Source organism: Peromyscus leucopus, chromosome 5 (assembly GCF_004664715.2).
Source record: "Peromyscus leucopus breed LL Stock chromosome 5, UCI_PerLeu_2.1, whole genome shotgun sequence".
NCBI lineage: Eukaryota > Metazoa > Chordata > Mammalia > Rodentia > Cricetidae > Peromyscus > Peromyscus leucopus.
Genome location: NC_051067.1, coordinates 48,593,273 through 48,620,771, shown reverse-complemented (window position 1 = coordinate 48,620,771; position 27,499 = coordinate 48,593,273). Strand labels below are relative to the sequence as shown.

Genomic DNA, 27,499 nt, shown 5'->3' with positions numbered 1-27,499 from the left:
TACCCTTCAGAACCGGAGGAAAAGCCTACAATCTCTCTAGGTTTATGTGGACTGGTACACCAACTGCTCCCAACAGAGAAATGTCAGAACTCTGGGGGCAGCGTGGGAATGGCCAAGACAAACAGGAAAGCCATCTCTCTAAAGAGCTCAGGTCAACCACAGGGCATTTGCTAACTTTTTTGGTCAAATCTACAAAAAAACAGGTGATGCTTTCTTGTATATGTATATGTGTCTAAAAATAATGTACAATCTAAACAAAATTAAATTCTCATTTATTAGAAATTATTTACGACATAGATATCAGTGAAATGATTTGCTGGATAGTCTATTTTTCTATTCTGTTAACTGTATTTTCATCATTAGTAGAAAAGCTGGTAAAGATCTGATAAATCCATAGGGCCTTCGAACACAGGTCATCATGTAGAATTTACAAAACATGCTGGGCTATATAGCCAGGTCTTTAAGAAATCAGGCCACTCACAGGGTGTAGAAGGGATGCCTAAAGGGATGCCTCAGTGCATGGCGCCTGCCATCTGTGAAAAACTGAGGAACAGTAATGACTGATACAGGCTGCCAGCTCTCCCCAAGCTGACCTAGAGAGTCAACTCGATCCCAGGCAAAGTCCCAGCAAACTATTTTTGAATATTGACAAACAGATTCTAAAATTGGTACAGAAAGTAGATTCCCTCCAATCTAGAATAGTTAGTTGGAGGAAAGCAGTAGACTCTAATTGCCTAACTTTAAAACACACTATGAAACTACAGTTATCAAGACAGTGTAGTATGGCTAGGAATCTAGTCAGATACCGCCAGGTTTCAAAGTTGTAGTCAGTAACTTATGCCAGGAAACTGCAGGATTCAGATTATTAGCCAGAAGAATAGGATTTGAATACTAACTCTGGACCTGGGTAAAGACTTGATGTTCTAAAATGTTAAGAGAATTATAGGAGCTGTGCCCTGACCTCCTGAAGGAGACAAGATCTCATGTAGTTCAGGTTGTCCTCAAACTCACTTTGCAGCTGAGAGCAACCTGGAGCTTCCTGGTCCTCCTGCCTGCATCCCCCAAGTGCTGGGGTTACAGGTGTCTGCCACTGTGCTGGTTTTCATGTGGTTCTGGGGACGGCACCCAGGGATTTCTTCATGGCAGGCAAGTGCTCTACCAATGGGATCCCATCCCCAGGCCAAGATTGTCGTCTTGGAGGATTTCAGGAAAGAGCAAAGAGGTGCCACTGTCCCCTGTCCCCTTCCTTAAGGAAGAGAGGCGGGTAACAGGACACACACACATGTTGTGAAGGAAGTGAGGGAAGACTGGGGGTGGGGAGGTGCAGGGTGTGGGGGAGAAGGAAGGAATATCAAGAAAAACAAATTATGTCTTAAAATGCCTTACTAATCCTATCGTTTTGAACATTAACTAAGAAAGGAAACAAAATATTAATCCAAATGGCCTGTCAAACACCCAGACAAGGTAGATGCCCTCTAGGAAAGCTGTATGTTCTAGAGGTTTTTAAGTAAGATCATAATGTCTGCCTCAGCATGTAGGTTAGCACAGCGGTCTCCCTGGCCATGTTCTCTGTCACACTGTAAGAACATTTTCCTGTTCAGTGGTCCCTGCGGACTTCATTAAACATAATGTCTGTTCTGCTAAAGGCCCTGTCGAAAAGGGGGAGAAGATAACCCACACACTAGGAGAGAGTTATTTGCAAAAGATACTTTGAATAATGAACTACCTAAAATATGCAGAGAACCCTTAAAACCCAACCAAAGGGACACAAAGAACCAATTTAAAAACAGGCAAAACCAGGCTAGACAAATGGCTCACTGGTTAAAAGCCCCGGCTGCTCTGGCAGTGAACCACATGGAGCAGTTCAGAACCGTGACTCCAGTCCCAGGGAATCCTCCTCTGTCATCCGCCCTCTGCAGGGACCAGGCATGCTTGTGGTACCCTTACATACACGTAGGCAACACACACATGAAATAAAAATAAATATGTCAATACATCTTTAAACTAGAAACAAAATCCCCAAACACTCCTTATATAAATAAAATATACAGATAGAAAATTAACATATTAAAAGACACTCCATCCACATCACCTGCCATCACAGAAATGCAAATTAAAACAGCCACTATACACCTATTAGAATAGCCAAAACAATCAAAACACAGAGAGCACCGAATGCTGGAGAGAATGTGGTACAACCGGACTTTATCAGCTTCTGGTGAGAACTCAGAATGGAGCCGTCACTCTAGAAGCCACACTGTGGCATTGGCTTCTGACAAAACTGAACTTTCTCACTGTGCGAGGCTCAGGCATGCTCCTGGACACTTAGGCATGCCCAAACTTGCACATGGCTGCTTAGAGCTGTTTTTTCCCTAAGTGCCAGAACGTTGAGGCAACCATCGTGAGACATAAGACCCTCACTCTGCAATGACAAATTCAAGACACTGGAGACAGTGAAGCTGTTTTTATTTTTCAGTTCTGTAGAAACTGCCATCGGCCTAGAGAAAAGGCAAAAATGGCTAGCACCACTGACTTAGGGCACACAATGGTGTTTAAAGTCCCTGACCGCCAAAGCTTTCTGCCTCCTTTGTCCCAAGGTCTGGTACACCAGACAGCTACGATCTCCCTGCTCATTTAGCATACTCCTCACTAAATTTTCCACCCTAGTGGTTCAGGAGGCAAAACTTTAACGTATATCCAGAGGTTTAAAATTCCTCCCTTTTTTATTATCATTCAGCCATATAGCAGGCTCCCTGTACCTTTTCAACCCAGGATAAACTGCCAACATCTAGACAAGCTGGCACCAGTGGCCAGCTAGAGGAAAACAAGGACACAGTGCTTCCTACTTATCTATGATTGTTTAATGAGCTCTAAACACAGCCCATATTGAAAACAGATCAAAATGATTTATTTCTTACAACCATGATACCCCTCAGTAGGTAAAAAGATAATCAGTGATAGTGAACTGAAATATTACACAGCACAGAGGAGCAATGAAATACCAACCATTAAGAGACACAGAAGTTTAAATGCCTATTACTAAATGCAAGAAGCCCTATGGTGTGATCCCAATTTTGTGACATTCTGGAAAGGGCAAAACTATAGAAATGATGAAAAGATTAGAAATTGTCAGGGGCTGGGGGAGGAGGGAGGAGTGAGCAGCTGAGCACAAAGGAGTTTTAGTGCAGTGAAACGACCCTGTGTGATTCTATCATAGTAGGTGCATGGCATTAACTATTTGGCCAAAGCCACAGAATGCACACCACCCACAAAGACTTAATGAACACACTGGCCTACGGTTGATAGTGTCTCAACGTGGGCACATGGGCAGAAACAACTGTGCTACTGTGGTAGAGGATGTTGGCAACGTGGGAGGCTGTGTGTGTGGGGGGGAAGGTGCTAGGTGGGAAATCTCCATAGCTCCACCCCAATTCTCCTGTGGACCTAAAACCACTCTGGTAAATAAATGATTCAATTCTAGAAAAAGAATTGATCATGGTTTTTTTTTTTCCTAGGGAATGGAAAAAATACCAGTTAGCTAATCCACCAATTAGACCCTCTGTTCTCAGAGTGTAGGAGGTCTCAAAGTCATCAGTTCCTGTAACACTTTCTTGTCCCACTGCCAAGAGAAGCCACTTCCCTATTAACAGTGGCCTCACTGGCGCCCAAACTCTAACACATATCTTCAGCCCACCTTAACTAAACCTTTAGTCCATCACCTGACAGGTCCTTTTCCACCTCATCTCTTCCTCAAGACGTGGTTTTGATTTTAAAGCATTGCTAAACAAAACTTGCTAGGATTCAACTTGGTGTGTGAAGGCATGGCATGAATCAGCCTGTCTTAAAGGTATGCTTTCTGAGACAATGTGCTCGCTGTAGATTAGGAGACTGAACTGTAAGCAATGTTGCTGGTGAGCATTGAGAAATGAGCAGATGTGAATCTGATAGGGCCAGGCACTCCCCAGCTTATTCTTTGAGACAGGGTCTTTCACTGAACCTGGAGCTTCCCGATCCACATGCTTCTGCCCCCCAGAACTGGGACTGTGGGCACACACTTCTGTGCTTGGCTTTCTACATGGGTGCTGGGATCTGAACTCTCAGGTCCTCATGCTTGCCTGACAAGCACTTTCCTGACCAAGTCATCTCCCCAGCCCCTGTTTTTTGATGATAAAAGGTTTAAGATTTCAAAGCTTAGATCGTATGAACAAAACAAGGAGAACAAAGAAATGGCTGAGAACTGCTACAATTCCACTCTTCGCCTTTAGACACTCACCCTCGCGGAGCTTTACTGAGTGTGTGTGGAGGTCAGAGCCTGAAATTCAGTGTCTCCCCACCATCACCCTCCACTATAGACATCAAAGACCTCTCACGTGCACTAGGGACTTCCACTAGTCCATCTAGCTAGCTAACTCCTGGGACCTCCTGGTCCTGCCTCTCTCCCACTGAGATTATAGGCAGGCCGCCACACCCGCCTGCGTTTACATGGGTGCTGGGCTCTGAACTCAGGTCTTTGTGCTTGCATAGCAAGCGTCTTCCCAGATCAAGTTTTGTCTTTAGAGAAGGGTCTCGAATAGCACAGTCTGATCTCGAAGCCATGATCCTTGCGTCTCTGCCTTCTAAATGGAGGGATTACAGGCATGCACTGCTATACACACCCTCATTTTTATTTTTAAAGCTTTCAGATCATTCTTACAAAAGCTCTGGGTATTTGCAGTTTAACAAACAGTTAATATTATTCTTACCTGATGTTGATCATCAGAATTTGGTGGGCAGCTGGAACTGACTGTATCACACTCCTTGGCTGGGGGTGATAAAGAAGAATATACAGCTTGATAAAGAAAGCACACACTCGAGTCTAAGACCTAAAATTTAACTCAGAATTAAATGCTGCCTTGACATCTGGTAAAAATTGGGATGGATCTGCATGAGCACAAGTTCAGGTCCCAACTCTTCTCTCCAGCCACACAATGTTCTTCTTAGGGGGAGGGGATTAAGCATGATTTTGCTGATTTTGGAGAAGCAGGGTTCCTTTCACTGCCAACAAATAGAATTATTCAAACAAGGCAGTAGTTTTTCCAGGGGAATCAGACACCCGATCCTGTAGATCCCACAGAATTTGCCTCTCACAGTCTATACTCCCTCAACTGTCCAATGTTCCTAAGTGCAACCTGGTGTGGCTCTGTACAGAGGTGTCCTTGTTTCCCAGGCTATATGTGACTCCATAGCTGCACTCCATTTCATCTGTCCAGGGCCAGGCACCATGTGTTTGGCCAGCCCAATCACCTTTAGAGTAGCATCAACAGGATATAGAGAAGGCGAGCAAAACTACTTCCTGATCAATAGAGTGGCCAGGCCATGGTCAAAGACATTTGGTGAGAATGAATTATATGTCCTTGGTTAACGACCTTCATTGGTGATGGCTGCCTGGGGTGGACTTGAACTTAGTCTGTGTGGCTCAATGAGGCCATCTCTTGTCCCAGAATGAAAACTATTGTTAGGTGGCTAGAGAGGAGGGTGGCTGGCAGGTTAGTCTCTGGACACCCACTTGTCCTAGCAGTGAGAGCATTGTACCCTGGCTGAGTGCCCCTTGGGTTCCACCGACCAAGTGGATCCTTTGGTGCTTCGTGTGCATGGTGACCACCTGGGCCACCTGAGCTTGGGTCTGTGCTAAACATGATCTGTGGATGTACGGCAGCAGCACAGATGAAGTGTGGCTCTTATGGGGCTTCCAGAAGAGAAGGCACTCTCCACCCAGGGAGAGTCCTGTTCGGCACCTTGGTTGATGTGATTCAGGGTAGTGACCTGCCTGCCCCTTCACTGCTGTTCTCCTTACCACTGCCTATCTTTCCCTTGACCTCTAAGGGCATTGAAGTGGCAGGCAGGGTAGGCTGAGGCCCCGGTGCTGATCAGAACAGTAAGGAGGCAGAGCATTGGGTACTGATTGCTCTCCCAGCCAGTGAACCTGACTTTGCTCAGCATTGCTGCTTCCCGTATCCAAAGAGCGAATCTTGCCATCAGGGAGTTGGATGGCCCCACCCAGGCTGCAGACCAGAGCACTCAACTGGATGGAGTCCAGACCCCCAAGAGATCCATGACCAGTCTGCAGGAAAGCCCGTCAAGGGCTTGTTTAATCTGAGCATTCCTTACAGCAGGCTATGTGCGTGATGCTGAAGTTGTAAAATGAACATTCCAGAGGCTGGGAGGAAGTAGCTCAGCAGCAGAGTGTTTGCCTGGCATGCACAAGGGTCTGGGTTTGATCTCCAGCACCACAATAAAAAAAATAAAATGATGTGTATATTCTGGGTGCTTAAAATAACTGCTAAGTTCAAATTCTTTGGGCTAGGGATGTATCTCAACATTAAAGCACTTCCCTAGCATACATGAATGCTCAGATTCATTAAAAAAAATCAATCTATATCACTTTTCTTTGCATTTTAATTTTTTAAACTATTTTATTTCATTTCGATTTATGTGTATGTGACTCTGTGTGTATGCGTGGCTGCCCTCAGAGGCCAGAAGAGGGTATTGGATCCCCTGGAGTTACAGGCAGTATGTGGGTCCCAGGAGCCAAACTCAGGTCCTCTGGAAGAGCAGTAAGTATTCCTAAGCACTGAGCCGTCTCTCTAGGCCCTGCATCTTCAATTTACTCTGACATTTTTGAACAGTAGAAGAGAGGCACTCCAAAGAAAATGGTAAGGTTTTGTATGTATGTATGTATGTATGTATGTATGTATGTATGTATGTATGTATGTTTGTTTGTTTGTTTGTTTTTTCAGGACTGCGGGTTGAACTAAGATCCTCACACATACTTTGCAGATGTTCTACCATTGAGATTGTCTCTGGGCTCCTTTTTTACTCTGGTGACAGGGTCTTACTAAGTTGCCTAGGATGGCCTCATTCTGTAGCCTAGGCAGGCCCTGAACTCCCCATCCTCCTGCCTCAGCCTTCCTCCCAGTAACAGGCCTGTACCTTGATATACACGAGGGCTTGTCTGTGTACGGTTGTCTTCTGCTGTGAATACTCACTGAAAAACCAGGACTGTTTTTTCCCAAACACGTTTGCAAATGTCACAGGAAGACACATCCTCTTTGGGATGCTCAAGTTAGCAGTTTCTGGGAGAAGTCAGGAGATGTGTGATGGAAATGTAGTAAGTCCCTGTAATGAAGCTGAACAGCTTCATCATCAACTTGACTGAATTACAATCACCATGGAAACACACCTCTAAGTGTGTTTATGAGAATTTGTCTAGAAAAGTCTGAGAATAGCCCTGAATGTCGGCAGCATCACCCCATGCTCTGGGGTCCTGGACCAAAAGAAAGGAGAAAGGAAGCAGGCTCAGTGCCAGAATTTTTCTCTCTCTGCTTCCTGACTGCAGATGTAATGTGACCATCTGCCTCATGTCCCTGTGAAGGATTGGATCCTGAAATTTTAAGCAAAGTAAGTCCTTCCTTAAGCTGTTTTTTTTTTGGGGGGGGGGGTCAGGGATTTGGTCTCAGTAACAAGGAAAGTAACTAATCCATGAGGATCTCACACAAGTCAAACACCTGCAGGATCATAGTGGAGTTCTGGAAAAAAAAAAAGCCCGGAAGAATGTCCCCAGAAACCCCCGCACCTAGGGACAGGGACTGACTTGGAGGAAGCTAGGCCTTTGCCCATGAGAAAGTAGGTGTGATAAATCATAGGCTGATCACTGAAATTACCCTAGATTTCCACATGACTTGCACCAAAACCACATCATTCAAAAGCACTCGAGCTTGGCCCGCATTAAAGAACAGCTCTAAGCCGCGCACCAATAATGCAGGACTCTAGCGACAGAAGAACAGATGCTCGGAAGCTTGCCTAACCTATTTAAGAAAATGAGTCTGGAGGCCGTTTCCACCATAGGGAAGTTGTTAGAGCTAATTACCCATGACTACTATATTAAGTAAACTAGACACCCCCAATTCACTGGAATGCTAGAATTCTAGCTGATACTTAATTAGATTGCAGTTTATTTTTAGGTCCACGAATTAGTCTCTTAAATTATTGTATATGAATTTTATATTCCTGAAAATAACTCTTTCTAAAAATTTATTTATTTATGTACTTATTTATGTATTTATGGAGACCCAAGGTCAACGTGAGGTATCTTCTTTCCACCTCATTGCTTTTGAGACAGGGTCTCTCACTGAACCCAGAGCTCAGTGTTTCAACGAGGTTGGCTGACCATCGAGCTCCAGGGCTCCACCTCACTCCGCCCACTAGTGCTAGGTTCGCAGACTCAAATCCCCGTGCCTGTCTTCTATGTAGAGCTGGGGATCTGAACTCTGGTCCCCATGGTTGGGCACCCGGCACTCTGTGGACTGAACCATCTCTGCAAGCCCTTCATTAACTCTTAGTCAGCATATAAAGTAGCAGATTTCACTGTGGCACATTTTCATACACAGCATCATTATACTGCCTGTTATCCCCCTTGGACTGCCCTCCTCCTCTCCCCTCTCTTAAAGAACAAATCCCATGAGAAAACTATCGGAAACATCTAATGGTGGATTTGTCCTCATTTGGGAAGATAAAGGAAAATACTATCAGATATTAATCGCCGTATTATTGAATTCAAATTTAAAAACTTCCAACCAAGATTCATTTACCTACAAAATAGTACATTTATTTGGAGATTTAAAAAGTATGCACTTTATATTATTCCTTGTGACATGGGACAAAGGTCTGCTGCACAGTTTCAAAGTCATGCCTCTTGCAAAGGTATGAGGACTTGAACCAAAGTTGTAGAAATCAGATTCTGGGAGAACCTGACCATATTTCTAGTGCAGGGTCAGGTTGCTAAGCAGTGACCTTTTCCTTTCAAAACAGGAAATCACATTCAAGGGCAAAGAAGAAAAGAGCTTTATGACATGTATCCAAGTGTTCCCCGTTGGCCAGTCTACTTAGAAGCTTTTGACAGTCCCCAAACTGATTTCTGTGGAGTTTGGACCAGCCTTCTTCCCTTTATCTCCATCCCTGTAAGTGCGCATGCTCATTAAAACATGGTCTAAAACCTGGATCTCCTTTGTTGAATTCTCGTGTGTGTGTGTGTGTGTGTGTGTGTGTGTGTGTGTGTGTGTGTGTGTGTCAGAGACAGAGACAGAGACAGAAAGAGAGTATTTGAATGAGTGTTCACATGGGGAGGTGTGTGTGTGTAAGGGAAAAAAGGTTAACAGAATACTGTGACATGAAATTGGGAGGGATTATGTGGGGGAAGAAAGTGACTCAGCCCGAGGGAGCAGGGGCTGTGACTGCAAGGGAGGGGAAATTAGAATATAATGACACCAATGTAAGGCAGTGCCATGATGACCCTCCTCACTCTGTAGGCTAACTTTAAAACTGAATCAAGTGAGCTAGAAAAGAGGAGCTCTGGATGAGGGTCCGTTTACCTGTGGAGAAGGTGCAGGGGAAGGGAGCTGCTGGAAATCTCCCAAGCACAGCCATGGTTTACACTCAAGTCGGGGTTCCCGGATCCCACGGTCACTCCAGGAACAGGCACAGTATAGAAGAGGACTGACACGTTAATGATGTCACTCTAAGGGACAGGGGAGTCTGGGGCCAGGGAGGGGACTGGGCAGCGCCTTGGCTGAAACCTGGATTTATCCACTGATGGCCCTGGTGGGACTCTCTCCCCCATTCCCAGCACCTATCAGGGGACATATCAGGAAACCCACCTGGGCAGGGCCTCTACAGACCGCAGGGACCACCAGCCAGGTGCCCTGCCATCTCTATTGCTGGGATGATCTGATTGTCCCTTCTCCTCATCCCTGGGTTGTCCACAGGGTACACAGTCAATGTTGTGATATAACAAGTAGCATGGCGGCTTTGCAGACACCCCACAGGGCCATGGACAGCTAGGATCTGACCATTTTGGATCCTTTCCTTGTTTGAACTGGAGGCTGTGGGTCATAAAAGATAACTCTGGGGCCTGCATGCATCATGGCTCTGGGTAGGCTCCCTGCCCGTCACTATCTTGAACAGCATGGTGGGGTGCTGGTGGTTCTGAGAGCCTCTGCCTTTCCTCAACAGGAAGTGTCACCCAAGAGCAAGAGCAGCACAGAGGACAGCAGAGCCACAAGGTCAGTGAGCTGAGGCAAGAGCACCCTTAAATGTGTCGATCCGAAGCCCCTCGAGACCCCGAGCTAACAGTCTTTTCCTTCCTTCTTGTCTTCTCTCTCTCTCTTTTGGTTTTTTGAAGCAGAGTCTCACTCTATGGCTCAGGCTGGCCTAGAACTTACTCTGTAGCCCGGTCTGGCCTTAAACTCCCAGGAATCTTCCTGTCTCGGCCTTCCAAACGCTAGGATTATAAGTGTGAGCCACCACACCCAACTCTTCCCTCTTCCCCTCCTTCTTAAACAAATTTGAGTCAGTTCTGTTCCTTGAACACAGAACCCGGCTGGCTTTCTTTCATCCCTGATGAAATGCAATTTATAATCTGGTATCAAATGATTGACACGTTTTAATAAGAAAATTCATTTCTGAGGACAATTGTGGCAGTTTCGAGCTAAGTTGCTGGTCTGTTTCAGTTTTATCACCTTCAGTGAGGCAAGCTGTATTTGAGTAGTGCTTTGTTCCAGACACTCAATTACTCACAAGCTGAAGTCCTTCCATTAACTGTTCTTACCTTTAGGGAGGCCGGTGTCTTGAATGGGATACTTGTCTGACTGCAGAAACGGACAAAAGCAGAGGGTTATTTTTAAATGTCAGTTCTGAGATCAAAGTGAAAAGAGAGCTTTGTGTTGGGTTTCAGTTTAAAACCCTGGAAGAAGGCTGGGGTGTAGCTAGCTCATCGGCAGAGTGCTCGCCTGGCATGCAGAAGGCCCCAGGTTCCGTGCCCAGCGTTGCTATAGAAAGCAAAATGAAACCCTCCAGGTCTTCAGCCTCAGGCTTATCGGCAGGCCTGGCTCGCTGTTTCTCTTCTGAGCTGATAGGAACGAAATCAGAGTCGACAGGTTCGTGTCGGAACGTGAAACAGAGTCACCCCCCTCTTAACTTCCTGGGCTCTGACCGCTAAACCACACTCCTCCCTTCTGGGCTGGGCTCCTCTTCCTCTCAACTTCCTGCAGCCTTGTGCTCAGATTTTTGTCTTTGTGCATTCTGGGAGGACATGTTTCTTCTCGCCATTTCTGTGACAGCCGTTTGGGTCAACACATATGTGTTCTGGGCAATAGTCACTGTTGTAGGACTCTGTCTTGGGTTTGAATCCTGGGACAGGACTCCTCGTTAGAGATTTTGAATGTTGAAAGGTGGTTAACTAAAAATGGATAGTGTTAAAGGTTGAGACCTTTAACATCTAAGAAGTTCACTGCTGGTACACATGAAGCAAGAAGCGGCTCTAACACCACTTTGTTGCTGTTTCAGAGAAGGTCCCATGTAGCCCAGGCTGGTTTCAAGCTTGCTATGCAGCTGAAGATGACTTTAAATTCCTGTGTTTCAGAAAAGGTCTCATGTAGCCCAGGCTGGCTTCAAGCGTGCTGTGTAGCTGAAAATGGCTTTAGACTCCTGAACCTCCTGCCTCCACCTACAGAGTGCTATGATTACAAGTGTGTATCACCTTACTCAGTTTATGTAGTACTGGGGATCAAGCCCAGGGCTTCATGTGTGCTGGGCAGGCACTCTACCCACTGAGCCACATCCTGAGCACAGGATCTAACTCTGTTTTTAGCCTGGAGATGATGATGCCACAGAGGATACCATGAGAAAGAAGTGTATCTTTGGAAAACATGACTTTGGGGTTTCTGAGATTTCCTGGAAATACTTGGTGACTGCAGTGTGATGTAACAAGGCATGGAAAGTCCAAGTTGCCACCTACCATAGCAAAGGATAAAGTGCTGGGGTCTGTGTCCTCCACCGGCTCCTTTATGTGATCTGGGGAGAGACAAAGGGACAGGATTGTCTTTGAGACCAAAGCACAAATGAGACCCTCCTTGTCATTTTCACATCTGAATGAGCTACCCTTTCCCAGCAATATAAATGCGCTGTCACCTCCTATTCCTGCAACCCGAAGAGACCTGTGCATGGTACTTCAAGGAAGACAGCAAGGAAGAGAAACAGAAAAACAAAACCATGATGCTCAGGACTCAAACCAACCAACCAACCAACCAACACAACAGGTTATTTATGAATATGTTCAAATACTGGGAGTTACAACCAACTACAAATGACACAAACATGATACGATCCCTGCAAGTGTGCACATGTGTGTTTAGGCCAAGGGACAACCTGAGGTGTTGTTTGTAGCAGTCATCTACCTTCTTATTTTATGAAATGAGTTCTATGAGTTTTATGACATGAAATGGGTTCTCTCACTAGCCTGGAACTCACCAAATAGGTGAGGCTGGCTGGATAGCAAGACCCAGGGATCTGCCTGTCTCTGCCTCTCTAGTGCTTAGATTGCAAGTGTGCTCTACTGCACCTGCTTTCTGTCCATTGGTTCTGGGGATCAAATTCAGGTCCCCATGCTTGCAAGGCAAGCATTTACTGACTGGACTATCTCCCTAGCTACTAACAACTCTACCTGTTAGGTTGGGTGTAACTTTAAGGATTTTATTCTGAATCCTGTATATTTACTTATTTCCTAGTCTCCTAGTCTCTGTAACTTGCATATATATAATTTTAGGAGGCTGGAGAGATGGCTCAGTACTTAAGAGCACTTGGGGCTCTTGTAGTTTGGTTCCCAGCACCTACTTGAAGGTTCACAACCATTTGTTAACACCAGTTCCAGGGGATCTGACACCCTCTTCTGACTTCTGCAGGCACCAGGCGCGCACAGGGTGAACATACACACATGCCTTTAAAATACTCATACACATAAAATTAAAAAAAAATTTCTTAAAAAATATCACTTTAAAATATTAAGATTCTTGGGCTGGGGAGGTGGCCCAGTAGATAAGTCATTTGCCATGCAAGCATGAAGACCAGAGTTTTAATTCCCATAACCCAATGAGCCAATCAGGTATAGCTGCTGTCTGCAATCCCAGCCCCGGAGAGGCAGAGACTGGGCGAGCTGCTAACTAGACTAACTGGAACTGGCAAGGCGCAGGCTCAGCAAGAGACTATTCCCCAGTGAATAAAGGGAAGGGCTCCCCTCAGTGAATAAAGGGGAGACCCTCCCCCAGTGAATATGGGGAGACCCTTCCTCAGTGAATACGGTTGGAGAACATTGGAGGATGGTTCTCAACGTCCACCTTGGGCCTCCACATGCATACATGTGCACATGTACCTGTGCCCACACATGAAAAAAACATGTATACACACACAAACATACCACATACACGTGGGAAAAATAGCTTGCTCCCGAGACAGACGGAAATGGTCTAGACGAAGCATACATTCACACCTGCACAAGGATTCTATCATTAAAAAAAAAAATTGTATGAGGGAAAAGAAACAACTTCTGGGATTGGTGGCATGTGCCTACGATTCCAACACTTGGGAACTGAGAAAGGAGGATATGAGTTTGAGGCCAGTCTGAGCTACATAGTGGGGAAAAAAAAGTATGAGAAAAAAGACGTAAGAGGGGGAAATGGCCGTGACGGCTGGGAAAGGCGCAATGTCTCCCACGGCGTCAGTGAGGAGCAAACAGGGATGTTAGAAAAAGAGAGCAGCAGTCAGTTGTGGCAGAGGCTGGGGCCTCACGTAACCTTGGGTAATATTGAACTTGGGGAAACCTTGAGGTGTGGCCTTGGGGGAGCCTCTAACTGCCCTCAGATGAGTCCTGAGGTGAGACGTTGCCGCCATCAGATGGGCTTTAAGCTGCCTATGCCTGGGAATGTCCTCTGGGACATGAGATCAAATTCAGGTCCTGGACGCCGCATGGCCGATGATCACTGGTTGGGCTAGACATGGAGGTCACCGGGGCAGCTGACCTTCTGCTCCTCAGAACCTGGCTGCCATCTGTGACATCAGAAGGCGGGTCTGCTTGAAGGCAGCAGGGCTTTTGCTGGTTTGCTTTCTGAAGCACAACAAGGTCCCAGAAAACTCAGGAAAGGCATGTTGAGAACTGGGTACAAGAGACATGCTCAAGCCTTTTGCTGTTACTATGTTTTGTTTTGTTTTTGAGACAGGCCCCCATAGAGTCCAAGCTGGCCTTGAACTTTCGATGTAAGGGAGAATGGCCTTGACCTTCTGATCCTCTGGCCCCTGCCTCCCCGGTGCTGGGATGACATGTGTTTGTCATTACTCCTGGCTTTTGAGGTGCTGAGGATGAAACTCGGGGCCTCACGTGTGCCCGGCACACACTCTCCGGCTGAGCTACACCCTCAGACTCCACATGTCTTTTCTTATTTTCATTCATCACTCACGCTTGACTGCCCTGGCCTTTGCTGTAGACTGGGTTTTAGCTTAAGCTCTTATTTGTCTGGCTGTCCAATGAGTTCACAGACCCGGGTTCATGGTGGTGCCCCACATGCCACCTCTGATCCAGTGCCTTCTGCTGGCAGCTGGTGTAGGTCAGGTTGCCCCGCCGCTTTTGTTCTCACAGGCCCAGAGGTGTGTGTGCCAGGGAGGTTGTAGGGGGGAGGGCCTGTTCCTGCTTCTTTGAGACAGATCTAGAAGTCGAAAGTTTTCTAAAAGCCTTCCCTGGAGGCCTTGAAGTTGAATGTTTACAATACGATTAAGTATAAAATCAAATCATTTATCTGAAGCTTGAAAATGTTTGTTTTTACAAGCCCCAGGTATCAGCAGGTTGGGCCCACAGGCAAAGCTCCAGTGCCAGATGGGATGTGGGGCACCAAGGGGTCTGAAACAGAAACGGATGGGGTGGGGGGGGAGTATGTGAGCCCCAAAGAGGGCAGAGCTAGCAGTCTTCTCTGGGGTGATGGGGACATTCCCCTGCCCCCAGCTGTCACCCATTGTCTGGCCAAGTTTCCCTCCCCAGAGCTGCCTCAACCACCCCAAACTAGTTCAGATCACCCCACACCAGCTGGCAGCTGCCTGATGCGGTAACTGGTGTTCCTCCCTCACAGGCAGGCACCTTCTAGAGAGTTCTACCTGGCAAACCCATGGGGGTCCCTGACGGGGTACCAGTGGGCTCTCAGCGCCGGATTCCGGTCAGAATGAGCAGGCTAGCCCGTCATTCAGAACCTCTGGACCCCATTAACCTGTAATGTTAGGAGTTATCGGGAGCCAGGTGTGATTACACACATTTCCAGCATTCTGGAAATGGAGGCAGAGGTTCATGAGTTCAAGGCCAACTTGGACTACATAGTGAGCTACAGCCTACCCTGGGCTATCGAAAAAGCCTCTATCTCAACAAACAGTGACAACAAAAGAACACATATGTCCCCTTCCCATATCAGTCTGTGACAGTGACTATGGGCGCCCCACAGTGAACGGCATCTCCAGGCTAAAATCCCCAGCCCTGACACCTGAAGTAACAGCTAGAATCTCTCCTTCCCTCACGCGCACTCTGCACTGCACCACACGTATGGTCTCTGTGATATCCTGACACTCATGTTGCTTCCTCTCTTCAGATCTTGCTTGAAAGTCCCTTCCCAAGGCAGACCATCCGACATCTGGGAGCTGTGCATCAAAAACTCTCGGAGCCACCTCATCTGAGCTTGTGTTTGAGAAGGGTCCCATATTGGAGAGGGGATGGGGAAGGTCCAGGAAGTTATGAGGTGAAGCCTCACTGGGGACCCTCTCAGGTTATCAGCATTAGAACAGCCTCTTTGTCAGGTCCTAGTTTCTACACACGGGCTTGTTCAGGCTTTAATCCAGCCCCCACAATGAAACCTCCATATAAACTTAAAATAAAGGGTTGAGGGAGTTGGTAGAGCAGTTTCCTAGCATTCACAAAACCCTGGGTTTGATTTCCAGCATTACACAAATCCTGTGTAGTGGTGCATGACTGTAATCACAACACTCAGGAGGTGGAAGCAGGAAGATTAGGAGTTCAAGGTCATTCTATGCAGCTAGCTCGAGGACAACCTGGGCTACTTCAGATACTATCTCAATTTAAAAGGAAAAAAAAAGGACTATGTTCCAGGAGCTTCTGGTCAGCTGAGCACATGAACACCCGGGTGGTAGCACCCCGAGAGGCTACGAAACTTCTTAGCTCCATGCACCTTCCTTCCCCAGGCCTCTCTCTGAGTGTCTGTTTCTATGTCTGTGTCCTTTGTAGAACCCTTCAAGGGCCGAAGGGGATGGAGAACCCTGTGACAGGCACTGGGGTCCGTCCTCAGCACCACAGAAACAAACAGAAAAACCAGGAAAGGTTAGTAAACATTTTTTCTAAGCCATTTTGCCAAACTTCATGGAATTGTCAGAAGCACAGGCTCTCCAACACAGACATGCAATCTTAGGGGAGGTGGCAGTCTTGGGGACAAGCCCTCAACCTGTGAGATCTTCCACCACCTCCTTGTAGTATCAGAATTAAGCTGGATGAGAAGAACCCCGGTTGGGTGCCCACAGAAGACCCGCTTGCTGAGGAAGGGACCTCATACCTCTCTTGGTCACATAAGTGACTCGTGTGACACAACCTCAAGGAAGCCTTGCAGCCATCCTGAGAAAGCTATGAGAACCACCCCCCACCTCCACAGTGTGTGCTCAAGCTCATGGATACACAGAAAAAGCCGGCTTTGAGTCCGAGACCTCAAGCTTGGCTGATCTTCTAGCATCAGAGGCTTTTAGAAGTGGCTCAGGCCTAGTTCACCAGACAGTCTCAACTGTGGATGTCATCATGTCCAGGCTTGTCCTATTTGTTTACTTTCAATAATGCTTTTCATTTTTAAAATTTCATTTATTTAGTGTATGTTTGTGTGTGTGTGTGTGTGTGTGTGTGTGTGTGTGTGTGTGTGTGTGTACTCATGTACATGTGAAGGTTAGAGGACAACTTTGAGGAGCTGTCCTTCCATTTTTATGTAGGCTTAGGGGATCAAACTCAGGTTGTCAGGCTCGGGTAGCAAACACCTTACTCCCGGAGCCCTGTCAATGGCCCCGTTTCCTCTTTTTATAAAGACACCTCATATAGTTAGCAGCCTGCTCTTATGACCTCAATTTATCTAGATTATCTTACTAAAAACCCTGTTTTCAAAAAAGGTCACATTCTGAAATACTGGGTGGTAAGACTTCAACATAACTTTTTCTGAGGTGTTAGGGGTTAGAACTTAGGGTCACAGTCCATCCACGTCCATTCCCCATTCCTGTCCTTTCCATTTGCAGAATATGCGCTCTTCCCCTTGATCATGATAACATTGAATCTAAATCCAAAACCTCGTCTATCTATTCAGTCTCAACCCCGAGATCTAACCTTCTCACCTCCAGGGTCAGCTTGAAGGGGGAGATCTAACCTTCTCACCTCCAGGGTCAGCTTGAAGGGGGAGATCTAACCTTCTCACCTCCAGGGTCAGCTTGAAGGGGGAGATCTAACCTTCTCACCTCCAGAGTCAGCTTGAAGGGGGAGATCTAACCTTCTCACCTCCAGGGTCAGCTTGAAGGGGGAGCACCCCAGAGCCTCTGCAGGAGGGACCAGCTGCAGTGTCTCAACCATGAACAAAGTGACATCTCCCTTTACCTAGTACATCCTGGTCCTAAGAAGCAGTTGGCCCCAGAAAGTTTAAATATGCCCGAAGATGTCTGTTCAGAGAAAATAAAGAGGGAATCATGTTTGGCTCCCAGTTCCCCAGGCAAAAGCGGGGCCCTTTGTGTGTTCTGGTCTCTTTGAACTCGGGATTTCAGAGTTTTTTTTTTTCTTCTTCTTCTTTTCTTTCTTTTTATTCCTCCCCAAGCCCTAACTTTCTCTCACCCACAGCTGTTTTCGTTCCTACTTGTAAAAATTCAGGATCACAGACATTCAAAGCCGCAGAAAGGCTGCCGTTGGCGTTGACGGCTCCTTTCTCTCCCGTCATGGCACTGAACTACCAGGGAAGGGGCGCGTGTCAGACAAGTGTGTTCCTGTGAGGTCCTTGGAGAGCGACCTTCCCTACTGACCCAGTGACAAGAATCAAACTGATCAGGGGAGAGAGGAGAGGGTGTGAGGGGAGATTCAGAAGCGGGAGATATAAGAAAGGCTACGAAGCATTATAAGTAAGAAAGGCAAGTCTGGTAGCAAGGCCTGTCATCCTAGATACTTGCAAGGCTGAGGTGGAAGGGTGGGAAGTGGAAGACCCACCTGAGCGACAAAGTGAATTCAAGGCCAGTGTGCAGCTCAGGGAGACTCTGCCTCAAAATGAAATGTAAGCAGAGAATTGGGCTGCAGCTCAGGGATAAAGCGCTTGCTTGTCAGGCGCAAGGCCCCAAGAACCCCCAGGACCACAACAAAAGTAAAATGAGATGGAGGACACATTGGGGAACCTCACAGAGAAGGAGACAGGAAAATTACAGATGCCCACGCCCTCCACTCTTGCTCCCTATGGTTGCCATGGAGACGTAGCAGGCTGGACCAGCTTCGCACACATGACTGATTCTGGAAGTGGTTCACCCTGGATTTGGCCAGGACTCATGTGTACTTATAGGAGGGTGAGGGAGGGCTGAGAACAGGTAAGACACCCCCAAAAGCGCAGTCCCAGGCTGGTGGCCCAGACCTGGACAAGGGCTTCCACAGAACACCCAAGTTAGGCAGAGAAAATGGGACCTTGAAACAGGGGAAGGCCACATGACTATGGTACCACTATGGTGCTTAGGAAATAAGGCATCCCACCTCCTCACTTGGTCATTCTTTGTTAGGCCTTAATATCCAAATAAACGTCAATAGCCAGAGTCTAGTGACATCTGACAGACAGTAGTAGACAGACACTGGTAGATCAGTGAGGGAGGCTGCGAAGGACAGCTACCTCCCACCCCATCACTGCTATTGTCTTTCCAGGGGACCTCCAGCGTCTTGAGAAGTTTCTTAATGTTCACGTTTTGTTTTTTTTTTTAAATTAATTCCATGGGGACTGGAGAGATGCTTCAATGGTTAGGAGCATCAGCTGCTCTTCCAAAGGACCTGAGTTCAATTCTCAGCACCCACATGGCTGCTCACAACCGTCTGAAACTCCAGTTCCAGAGGATCCAACGCCTTCTCTGGCCTTTGAGTGCACCAAGCACACAAGCGGTGCCTATAACGGAGGTAAAACACCCATGCACATATACATAAAACTCCATTTTAAAAATTAACTTCATGGCCTGGGGAGATTGCTCAGTGGTTAGGGACATGTTGCTTTTCCAGCGGACCCAGGTTCAGTTCCTACCATTCACATGGTGGCTCACAATTATCCATAACTTCAGTTCCAAGGGATCTGATACTTTCTTCTGAGCTCCACAGGTTACAGGCACATACATACACGCAGGCAAATCATTCATATCATTCATACACATAGAATAAAATCAGTAAGTCCAAAAAAAAATTTAGTTAACTTCACAATACAGCATAATGATATGTCCCCTCCTGTGTGTGTGTGTGTGTGAGAGAGAGGGGGGGGGAGGGAGAGGGAGACTAAGAATTGGACCTAGGGCCCCATGTATAGCAGGTCAGAGCACTCTACCACTGAGCTATATCTTAATCATGTGTGTGAGGGAACAGGTCTTTTTTCTTCTCTCACTTTGCAAGGTAAACTTAGTTGACATGTGTCACTTGGTGAATGAATTCCTCAGGAAGCAATACAGGAAGAACTTTTTCCCCTCACAGTTTGAAACAGTTTCATTAACTTCTGTGTCATCCATTCGTCCACACTCGCTGAAGTAAGACGTGTCTACCCGGGACTTCGTGTGTACTGGGTACTGTGGTGGAACTTAGGGGAGAGCTACGGGCGAGGCGGGCGGGTTCTAGCTGGAGCTCACTTCCCAGGGGAGAGAGTGACACCCGCCAAACGGACTCTAGAAACAGTGGAAGGAAGGTTCCAGAAGAGCCGAGAGGGTGCTCTCGGGCTGGGCGGGGGCTGGGTCTAGAGAAACAGGAGGCATGGGGTAGGGGAGGAAGGGTGTGCAGGGAGATTTCCAGGCGGAGGAATCCCTGGGAGCCAGAGGCCAGGAGGCACAGAATACAGAGCTTCTCAGAGGATAGAAGGGAAGCAGTGTGGCTGTCGTGCCAAAAGCAAGTGACCAACAGTACTGAAAGGCTGGGTAAGGGATATCAGGATGGATGGCACAGAGGAAACCTTCCAGGGTCTGGAATTTGTCCAGAAGTGAGTCTAACAGGACAGTCACAGATATGCCTGATCAAGAATTCACTCTGGGGCGCTGGAGAGATGGCTCAGAGGTTAAGAACACTGACTGTTCTTCCAGAGGTCCTGAGTTCAATTCCCAGCAACCACATGGTGGCTCACAACCATCTGTAATGAGATCTGGTGCCCTCTTCTGGCCAGCAGTCATACATGCTGTATACAGAATAAATAAATCTTTAAAAAAAAAAAAAAAAAAAAAAAAAAGAATTCACTCTGACCGCCTTTCGGAGGACCATTGGCAGGAGGCATGCATGCATCGGTGTGGAAACTCTGGTTGGGAGGTGGGTGCAGAATGCCAGGAGAAAGAGCGCGGTCTGAGGTTGGCCGTGTTTGCACTTCAGAAGTGGAAGGGCCAGGTGGGGTGTCTGGGTGGAAGCGCTCATATGTCGAGACATGTATTACATGGAGGAACCTCCTTGATGGATAGATTCCCAGGAACGGGACAGGATATTCTTAATATCTCCTGGGCCTGAATCTGTCCGTCACCATTCCCTGCTAAAGGGCCCCCCAAAGGAGGCCTCCTTCCCCTTTGTGGGGAGCCCCAGTCCAGCTCTCCCTGAAGAGTTCACCTGGAGGTTTGGATTCCACCTCATGAAGTGAGAGACACACTGGCTACAGGTCACCCTCTGCTCACACTACTCCACACATCCAGAGATTTGATGGTCCCTTTCCTGCAAGTTTTGGGCATCCATTCAGTATGGGCAAAGCTAATGAAGACCATAGCGGCAACTCTCATCCTATAATACTGTAACTGTCTCCTAAGATCATCTATCTACCCCCACATGCACGTGTGTGTACGGGGCGGGGGGGTATATATGTACATGTTCATGTGGGTGCGTGCACATGTGCAGATGCTCATGCTCCTTTGTGTGTACAGACTAGAATTCAGTTTCATTAACTGCTCTCTGTCGTGTGTGTGTGTGTGTGTGTGTGTGTGTGTGTGTGTGTGTGTGATGTATACACACATTGTGTGCAGGCATACACAGGCACCCTGCTCTGTCATTCTCTATCCACTTGAGACAGGGCCTCTCTCTGAAGTTGGAGCTCAGCCGGTGGCCAACAAGTCCCAGGGACCTTCCTGTCTCCACCCCACTCTCCACAGCCCTGGGGTTACAAGCATGGGTGCCATGGCTAGGTTTTTTATGTGAGTGCTGAGAATTCAAACTCAGATTAGAATTCAGGTTCACACACTTGAGCATCAAGCTCTCTCTCTTTACCCACACAGCCGTTGCCCTCGCCTCTCTCCACATTTTGAGACAGAGTCTCTCACTGAACCTGGAACACATCCGTTTGCCTCGGCTGGCTGGTCAGTGAGCTCCTGGAATCTGCCTGTCTGTCTCAAACAGTCCTCCCTGCACTGGGGTTACAGGTGGGCGACACCATGGCTGAGTTTTAATATGGGTGCCGAGGAGGATCAAGACACAAGTCCTCATGCTTGCTTGGCAGGCACTTTGCTACCTGAACTGTCCTGTCGGCCCTCCCCGAGGCTTGTTACACTGATGTCACTGCTGAACTGGTTTCCACCGCCCCCTCCCCACACTTTCTCCGGAGCCAGAGCTGCTGGGGTGCAGCTCGGGCAAATGTTACCTGTATCCTCCTCACCCAGTGAATTCCCTCTCTCCATCTTTGAAATCCCCCCACCAGTATCATTTAATAAGTCTGGGATCATTATGACTAAAATTAGCCCCAAATACCCCTTGGCATCTTATCAGTAAGGTTCTCAGCACAGGAAGGGTAGTGTTGGGAGCAGGACCAGGATGAGAGAATTGTTCTCTTTATTTCCCATTCTGTTCTTGCAAACAATGGGAGGGATGGCCAATTCGTTTCAATTGATAGCCTGCTGACCATGCCACACTTGAATAATTTGGTTCTTTCTTTGATGTCACCAGTAAACAGTCCCCTCCCCAAATCAGCCCTTCAAGGTGTCCACGTGGCCATTGGGCTTAATCTTCCGGCCACTGCCAGACATATATGGTGTCTCCCCAGTGAGGCCAAGCCATTAATCCGGGCTGAACAGCTGAACTCTGTCCCTGCACCGGCTCAAGAAATGAAATATGAAGCACAAGCAGTCACATCTATCCCAGCAATCCCAACCGACCGGTCTGGTTCTGGATGGCTCTCACCAGAGCTTCCAATCTCAACAAAACCAGAGAGACCCAGTGTACTCCGAGGGACACACCATCCATTTCCGTCAGGCGTGTCCCACAAACACCCATGAAATGTTAAGCTAGATTGCAGGAGGACAGGGGGAAATCCCTGGAAGATGAAGTTTAAGGAGAATTTTACTTAAATGCATGCAGGGAGAAGCGATAGAAAAATCTAGCTAGTCTGCTAGCCTCAGGTATAAAAGCACGGCGTTTTTATGTACTAACGGGACTAGAGGCCTCCACAGGTGGGGTCTGCGAAGGTGGGCTCAGCTTCGTGGTTCTGGGGATAGTATAATAGTTTATACTACAGCTCGGAAGGTAAGACTTAAACAGAAGCAAAACCATCTCAGCAAAGTGGAGCCAGGAGGGAGAGGCGTGTGAATGGGGAGCAAGGGAGAGCCTGGGAGGGGGTACAGACTCCTTCTGTGTTCTTCTCTGCCAAAGGGTTGCCGACTTGTTTCAACCTGGCACCCGCGTGGCCCAGAACAAAAGCGCTCCTCTGGGCCTCCGCGTGGGGAGAGGAACCACGCACACCTTGCCCCCGTGTACAGGAGGCGAGCAGGTCAGCTGCTGCTCACAGAGGGGAAGCACAGGGGTAAGAATGGGAGAGGTAGGGCAGTGTGCCACCACTGTCCTCATCCAGCCTGGCACACATCTGGCGCAGGCGCTGGTGTCCTGAAGCGCTCTCAGGGGTGACTGGGGTTCAACCCAGCTGGTGGTCACGCTCCAAGTGCGGGCGCGGCACGGTGCCACTTTACCTGAGCGCAGAGGGTCATCCGGAGAAGCCATGAAGACCGGGAGGGGACAGACGAATGTCCGAGCTGGGCTGGGCAGCCTCTGGGACCCCAAAGAACAGCAGGATCGCCGGGACCCAATCTCCTGCGTGGCAATGCGCGACTCTAGGGCTCTTCGGGCTGCCCTGCTGCTGCTGCTGCTCCTCCTCCTCCCTTCCCTCCTCCCCTTGATCTCTGCCACTTCTTCCTCGTGCTCACTTCCTGCAATTAGTAAAGCCCCTTCCCGGCGCGAGCGTCTCTCCAGAACTCTGAAGAGGATTCCGTGGTTGCGGTTGGACACGAGAGGACCCGGGGAGGGGGGTGGGGGGCCCGGAGCACGTGTCCTGCCGGTACCTAGGGCCTAGTGCGCAGGTCCCACCACGGGGGCACACGCGATCGCAGCTGGAGGGGCCTTTCAGCCAACCTTGCACCCGCTGCCGCACGCGCGGGTGGCTTTCCTGGTTCCTAATCTCGCCCTCAGCTAGGACACCAAAGCGCTCCCAGCGTGCTCCTTGCACAGGCCCGGGCTGAGACGCCTGCCGGCGATCTGATGTTTGAACAGTTTCCTAATCTTCAGGCAGCCTGAACGGCTGCATGACCACACACGCTAGCACTTTGTATTTTGATGTTTCTTTGGCATTGGTTACTGCCTGACCTCCTGGGTGAGCGCTACACAAAGGAGCGGGAAGAAAAGCCAGTCTCAAGGTCTCTTTCTCGCTTGTCTGGAGAAGAAAAAAAAAAAAAAAAAAAAAAAGCAGTGTAAGGTTCTGTCAGAAATGCAGAACCCATTGGCCTTTGAATGAATTAAGATTTAGTTTAAGTGGGATTTTATGCTAAGTGATCAGAGAATGTGAGCGTTTAAAATGGCTATATTTTATTTTATCTTAAATTTTAAAAAGTTATTTTTATTTTTAAACCACATGGGGAAGGTATGTACACGTAAGTGCAGTGCCTACGGAATCCAGAAGAGGGCGTTGGATCCCCTGGAGTTGGAGTTGCAGGTGGTTGTGACCTTGCTAGGAACTGAACTTGGGTCCTCTTCAAGAACAATAAGCGCTCTTCATACTAAGCCACCTCTCCAGCTCTAGTGGCCACATCGTCACTAACTCTTAGGTTACAGACAATTTAAATGTAATAGGAATCTCGGAAAGGTATCTCATCATCTGTATCTGCCCTTGGATATAACCATAGACCTATAAAAAGGAGCTGAAAGGAGACAGCAGCCCGGGATGTAGTTCAGTAGTAGGGTGCTTGCCTGGCGTGTGTAAGCCCTGGGTTTAAAACCTGGTACTGCAAATAAATAAATAAATAAATAAATAAATAAATAAATAAATAAATAAATAAATAAATAAATAAACATTTTCAATTAAAAGTTCATTTTTATCCCTGCCTGATGATGTACGTTTGTATTCCCAGCACACGGAAGTTTGAAACCAGCCTGAACTTTATGGCGTAATGCTATTCAAAAAAAAAAAAAAAAAAAGTGTGTGTGTGAGGGGATGGGGGTGGGGTGGGACACAGTCTTCAGAGAGGAGGCTACAGTAAAACATGGGACTGTGTGGAAAGGAAGATCACAGTCCTCATCGAAGCTCACACAGGAAGGGAATTATTTTAGATAGGGTATTTTCTCAGGGAATCTATTTTGAGGTTTGTTTTGCGGTTCCTTCTGGACTTCCCACGGAGATGAAATTCTGAGGTTTGATGGTCAGGTACCACATATCAAGATTGTTAGAACAGGATCAAGTGACTTGTTTTTCCTAATGAAATTGTAGATAAGTCTTCCTATGACACCCATCCTTCACTGAATAGAAGATGATTCTAGAAATGTGTGTTGCCTTTCTCTCCAGTTCTCTGTGTGTGCACATGGGTGAGCATGTGCCATGGGGGCATATGTAGAGGTCAGAGGGTAATCTGTCCAAATTAGTTCCCTCCTTCTACAATGTGGGTCATGGAGGTCAAACTAGGGTCATCAGGTTGGGCTACAAGCATCTCCCTTCACCTGCTGAGCCTAGCCTCGTTGTTCTCTCTCTCTCTCTCTCTCTCTCTCTCTCTCTCTCTCTCTCTCTCTCTCTCCTCTCTCTCCTTCTCCTCCTCCTCTTCCTCCTCCTCTTCCTCCTCCTCCTCCTCTCCCTCCTCCTCCTCCTTCCTCTCCCTTCTCTTTTGAGAAGGCCTCACTCTGTAGATAGGCTAGCCTCAAACTATGATAATCTTCCCAGTGATTCACCCTGAAGAATTCTGGGATTACAGTGAGCTGCCACAGCAGACTAAGGTTAATCTTTTTTTAAATTTTTATGTGTGGGGTGTTTTACTTGCATGTATGCCTGTGTACAATATTTTTTTAAAGAAAGATTAATAAATTAACAATGTTTCTCATCCTGTGAAGTTCCCGTGCAATCCGTTTATTGTCACATTAGACTTCTCGGGGACTGCTTCTGTTGCTCCCAGAGAGTGTCATGCTTGGTGGTGGTGGGGGCAAGAATTGCAAGACCCTTTCAAAAGTATCTTTTAAGACTTATTTCTATTTGTAGAGTATGTGTATATGTGTGTGTCTATGTGTGGGTATGTGTATGTGAGTGCAGGTGGCCACAAATGCCAAAAGAGGGTGTCTGATTGCTGAGAACTGGAGTTACAGGTGACTGAGCCACCCAGCATGGGTGCCTGTGAACCAAACCAGACTTAAGAGTGGCAAGTGCTCTTCACTGCTAAGCCACCTCTCCAGCCCCTAAAATAATATTTTGTTATGTTTGCTGATTTGGGGTGTGTGTGTGTGTGTGTATGTGTGTGTGTGTGTGTGTGTGTGAGAGAGAGAGAGAGAGAGCTTGCATGTATGTGTGCACGTGTGGAGGCTAGAGGACTGTTTTCAGGAGTCAGTTCTCTTTTTTCCTGGTGGGCTCTGGGGATAGAACTCAGGGCATCAACCTCAGCAGGGAACATCTTCAGCACTGAAACATGTTGTTTGTCCTTATACTTGTAACACTGGGCATCGGTGACACTTTCTTATAGTGCCCTCAACTGCATCGACCTTGAAGTCCTTTGCTTTTATGCTTTTGGTTTGGGTTTTGTGTATGTGTGATTTATTTATTTGGGGGTTGGCATTGCATGTGTCTTATGTGCTTGGACATGAGAGGCCAGAGAAAAATGTCAGGTTCTTCCTCTATTGCGCTCTCTCTCTCTCTCTCTCTCTCTCTCTCTCTCTCTCTCTCTCTCTCTCTCTCCTTTCTTTCCTTCCTTCCTTCCTTCTTCCTTCCTCCCTCCCTTCCTTCCTTCTTTCCTTCCTTCCTCCCTTCCTTCCATTCTTTCCTAAGACAGTGTGTCTCGCTGAAGCTCATCATCCTGGTTAGTCTGGCTGGCCAGCAAGCTCCAGGGTCTGCCTGTCTCCACAGGCACTTGTGGCCATGCCCAACTTCTACAGGAGTGCTGGGGGTTTGAACTCAGGTCCTTTTGTTTTTATAGCAAGTGCTCTTATCCCCTAAACCATTGCTTCAGCTCTGTTTTTTTTTTTTGTTTGTTTGTTTGGTTGGTTGGTTTTTTTTTTTTTTTTTTGGTTATTGTTTTGGTTTTTCGAGACAGGATTTCTCTGTGTGTAGCCTTGGCTGTCCTGGAACTAGTTCTGTAGGCCAGGCTGGCCTTGAACTCATAGAAATATGCCTGCCTTTGCCTCCTGAGTGCTAGGATTAAAGGTGTGTGCCACCACTGCCTGGCTATGTTTTATGGAGTTTTTTTGTTTGCTTATATATTGAGAAAGGGTCTCATGTAGCCCAGGCTGGCCTTGAATTCTCTATGTAGCTGAGGATGACCTTGAGTTTCTAATTCAACTACCTCCATCTCTGAGATTACAGGGATGTGCTACTGTGTCCAATGTTGTTGCTTTGGAGTTCATAATTGACCTCCATTTGCCTTATTCTGACTTGGTCATCTCAGAGCCAACCCAGCTGGCTTTGACTCTTGGGCATGAAACCACAAGCAAGGAACCTACTCTGGGGTGGTTTGTGGGACTGTGAACATTTACTGAAATAACAGGGACAGTGGGTATGACTCAGGGGAGGAACATTTGCTTAGCATGATGTAGGCTGTTGGTTTGATATGAGCATTGCCAGGAAAAGGAAAGAAAGAAAGAGGCAGAGAGAGAAGATGAAGGGAGAGTGAGAGAGGGAAGAACAGAGGAATAAGGAAGATGGAGGAGTAAGCCAGTGGCTGTCCCACACGTAGGTGGCTGTCATACAGCACCCAGGAGAAGTAGATGATAGCATTCATTGATGATTTTGAGAGGGATTGAACCTAGGACCTTATGCTGAACTGCACCCCCAGCCCTTATTTTAGTTTTTATTTTGAGACAGGGTCCTACTGAGTTACCCAGGCTGGCCTTGAATTAACACTGTGGCCCAGGTAGCAAGCAGTCCTGAACTTGCCATTCTCC

General features: G+C 47.4%; 1 protein-coding gene across 1 annotated transcript in view; it reads right to left on the bottom strand.

Annotated features, from left to right (window-relative positions):
- The window catches only part of Edaradd (EDAR associated death domain), a 42,517-nt gene extending 18,906 nt beyond the window's left edge, over positions 1 to 23,611 (bottom strand). Inside the window, exons 1-4 of the mRNA XM_028859727.2 lie at positions 23,068 to 23,611; positions 11,831 to 11,886; positions 10,643 to 10,682; positions 4,743 to 4,801 (exon numbers count right to left, since the gene is read on the bottom strand). Of these exons, the coding sequence (XP_028715560.1) occupies positions 4,743 to 4,801; positions 10,643 to 10,682; positions 11,831 to 11,886; positions 23,068 to 23,098 (186 nt within the window). The 5' untranslated portion in view covers positions 23,099 to 23,611. The remainder of the gene's footprint in view (positions 1 to 4,742; positions 4,802 to 10,642; positions 10,683 to 11,830; positions 11,887 to 23,067) is intronic.
- Positions 23,612 to 27,499: the final 3,888 nt, after the last annotated feature.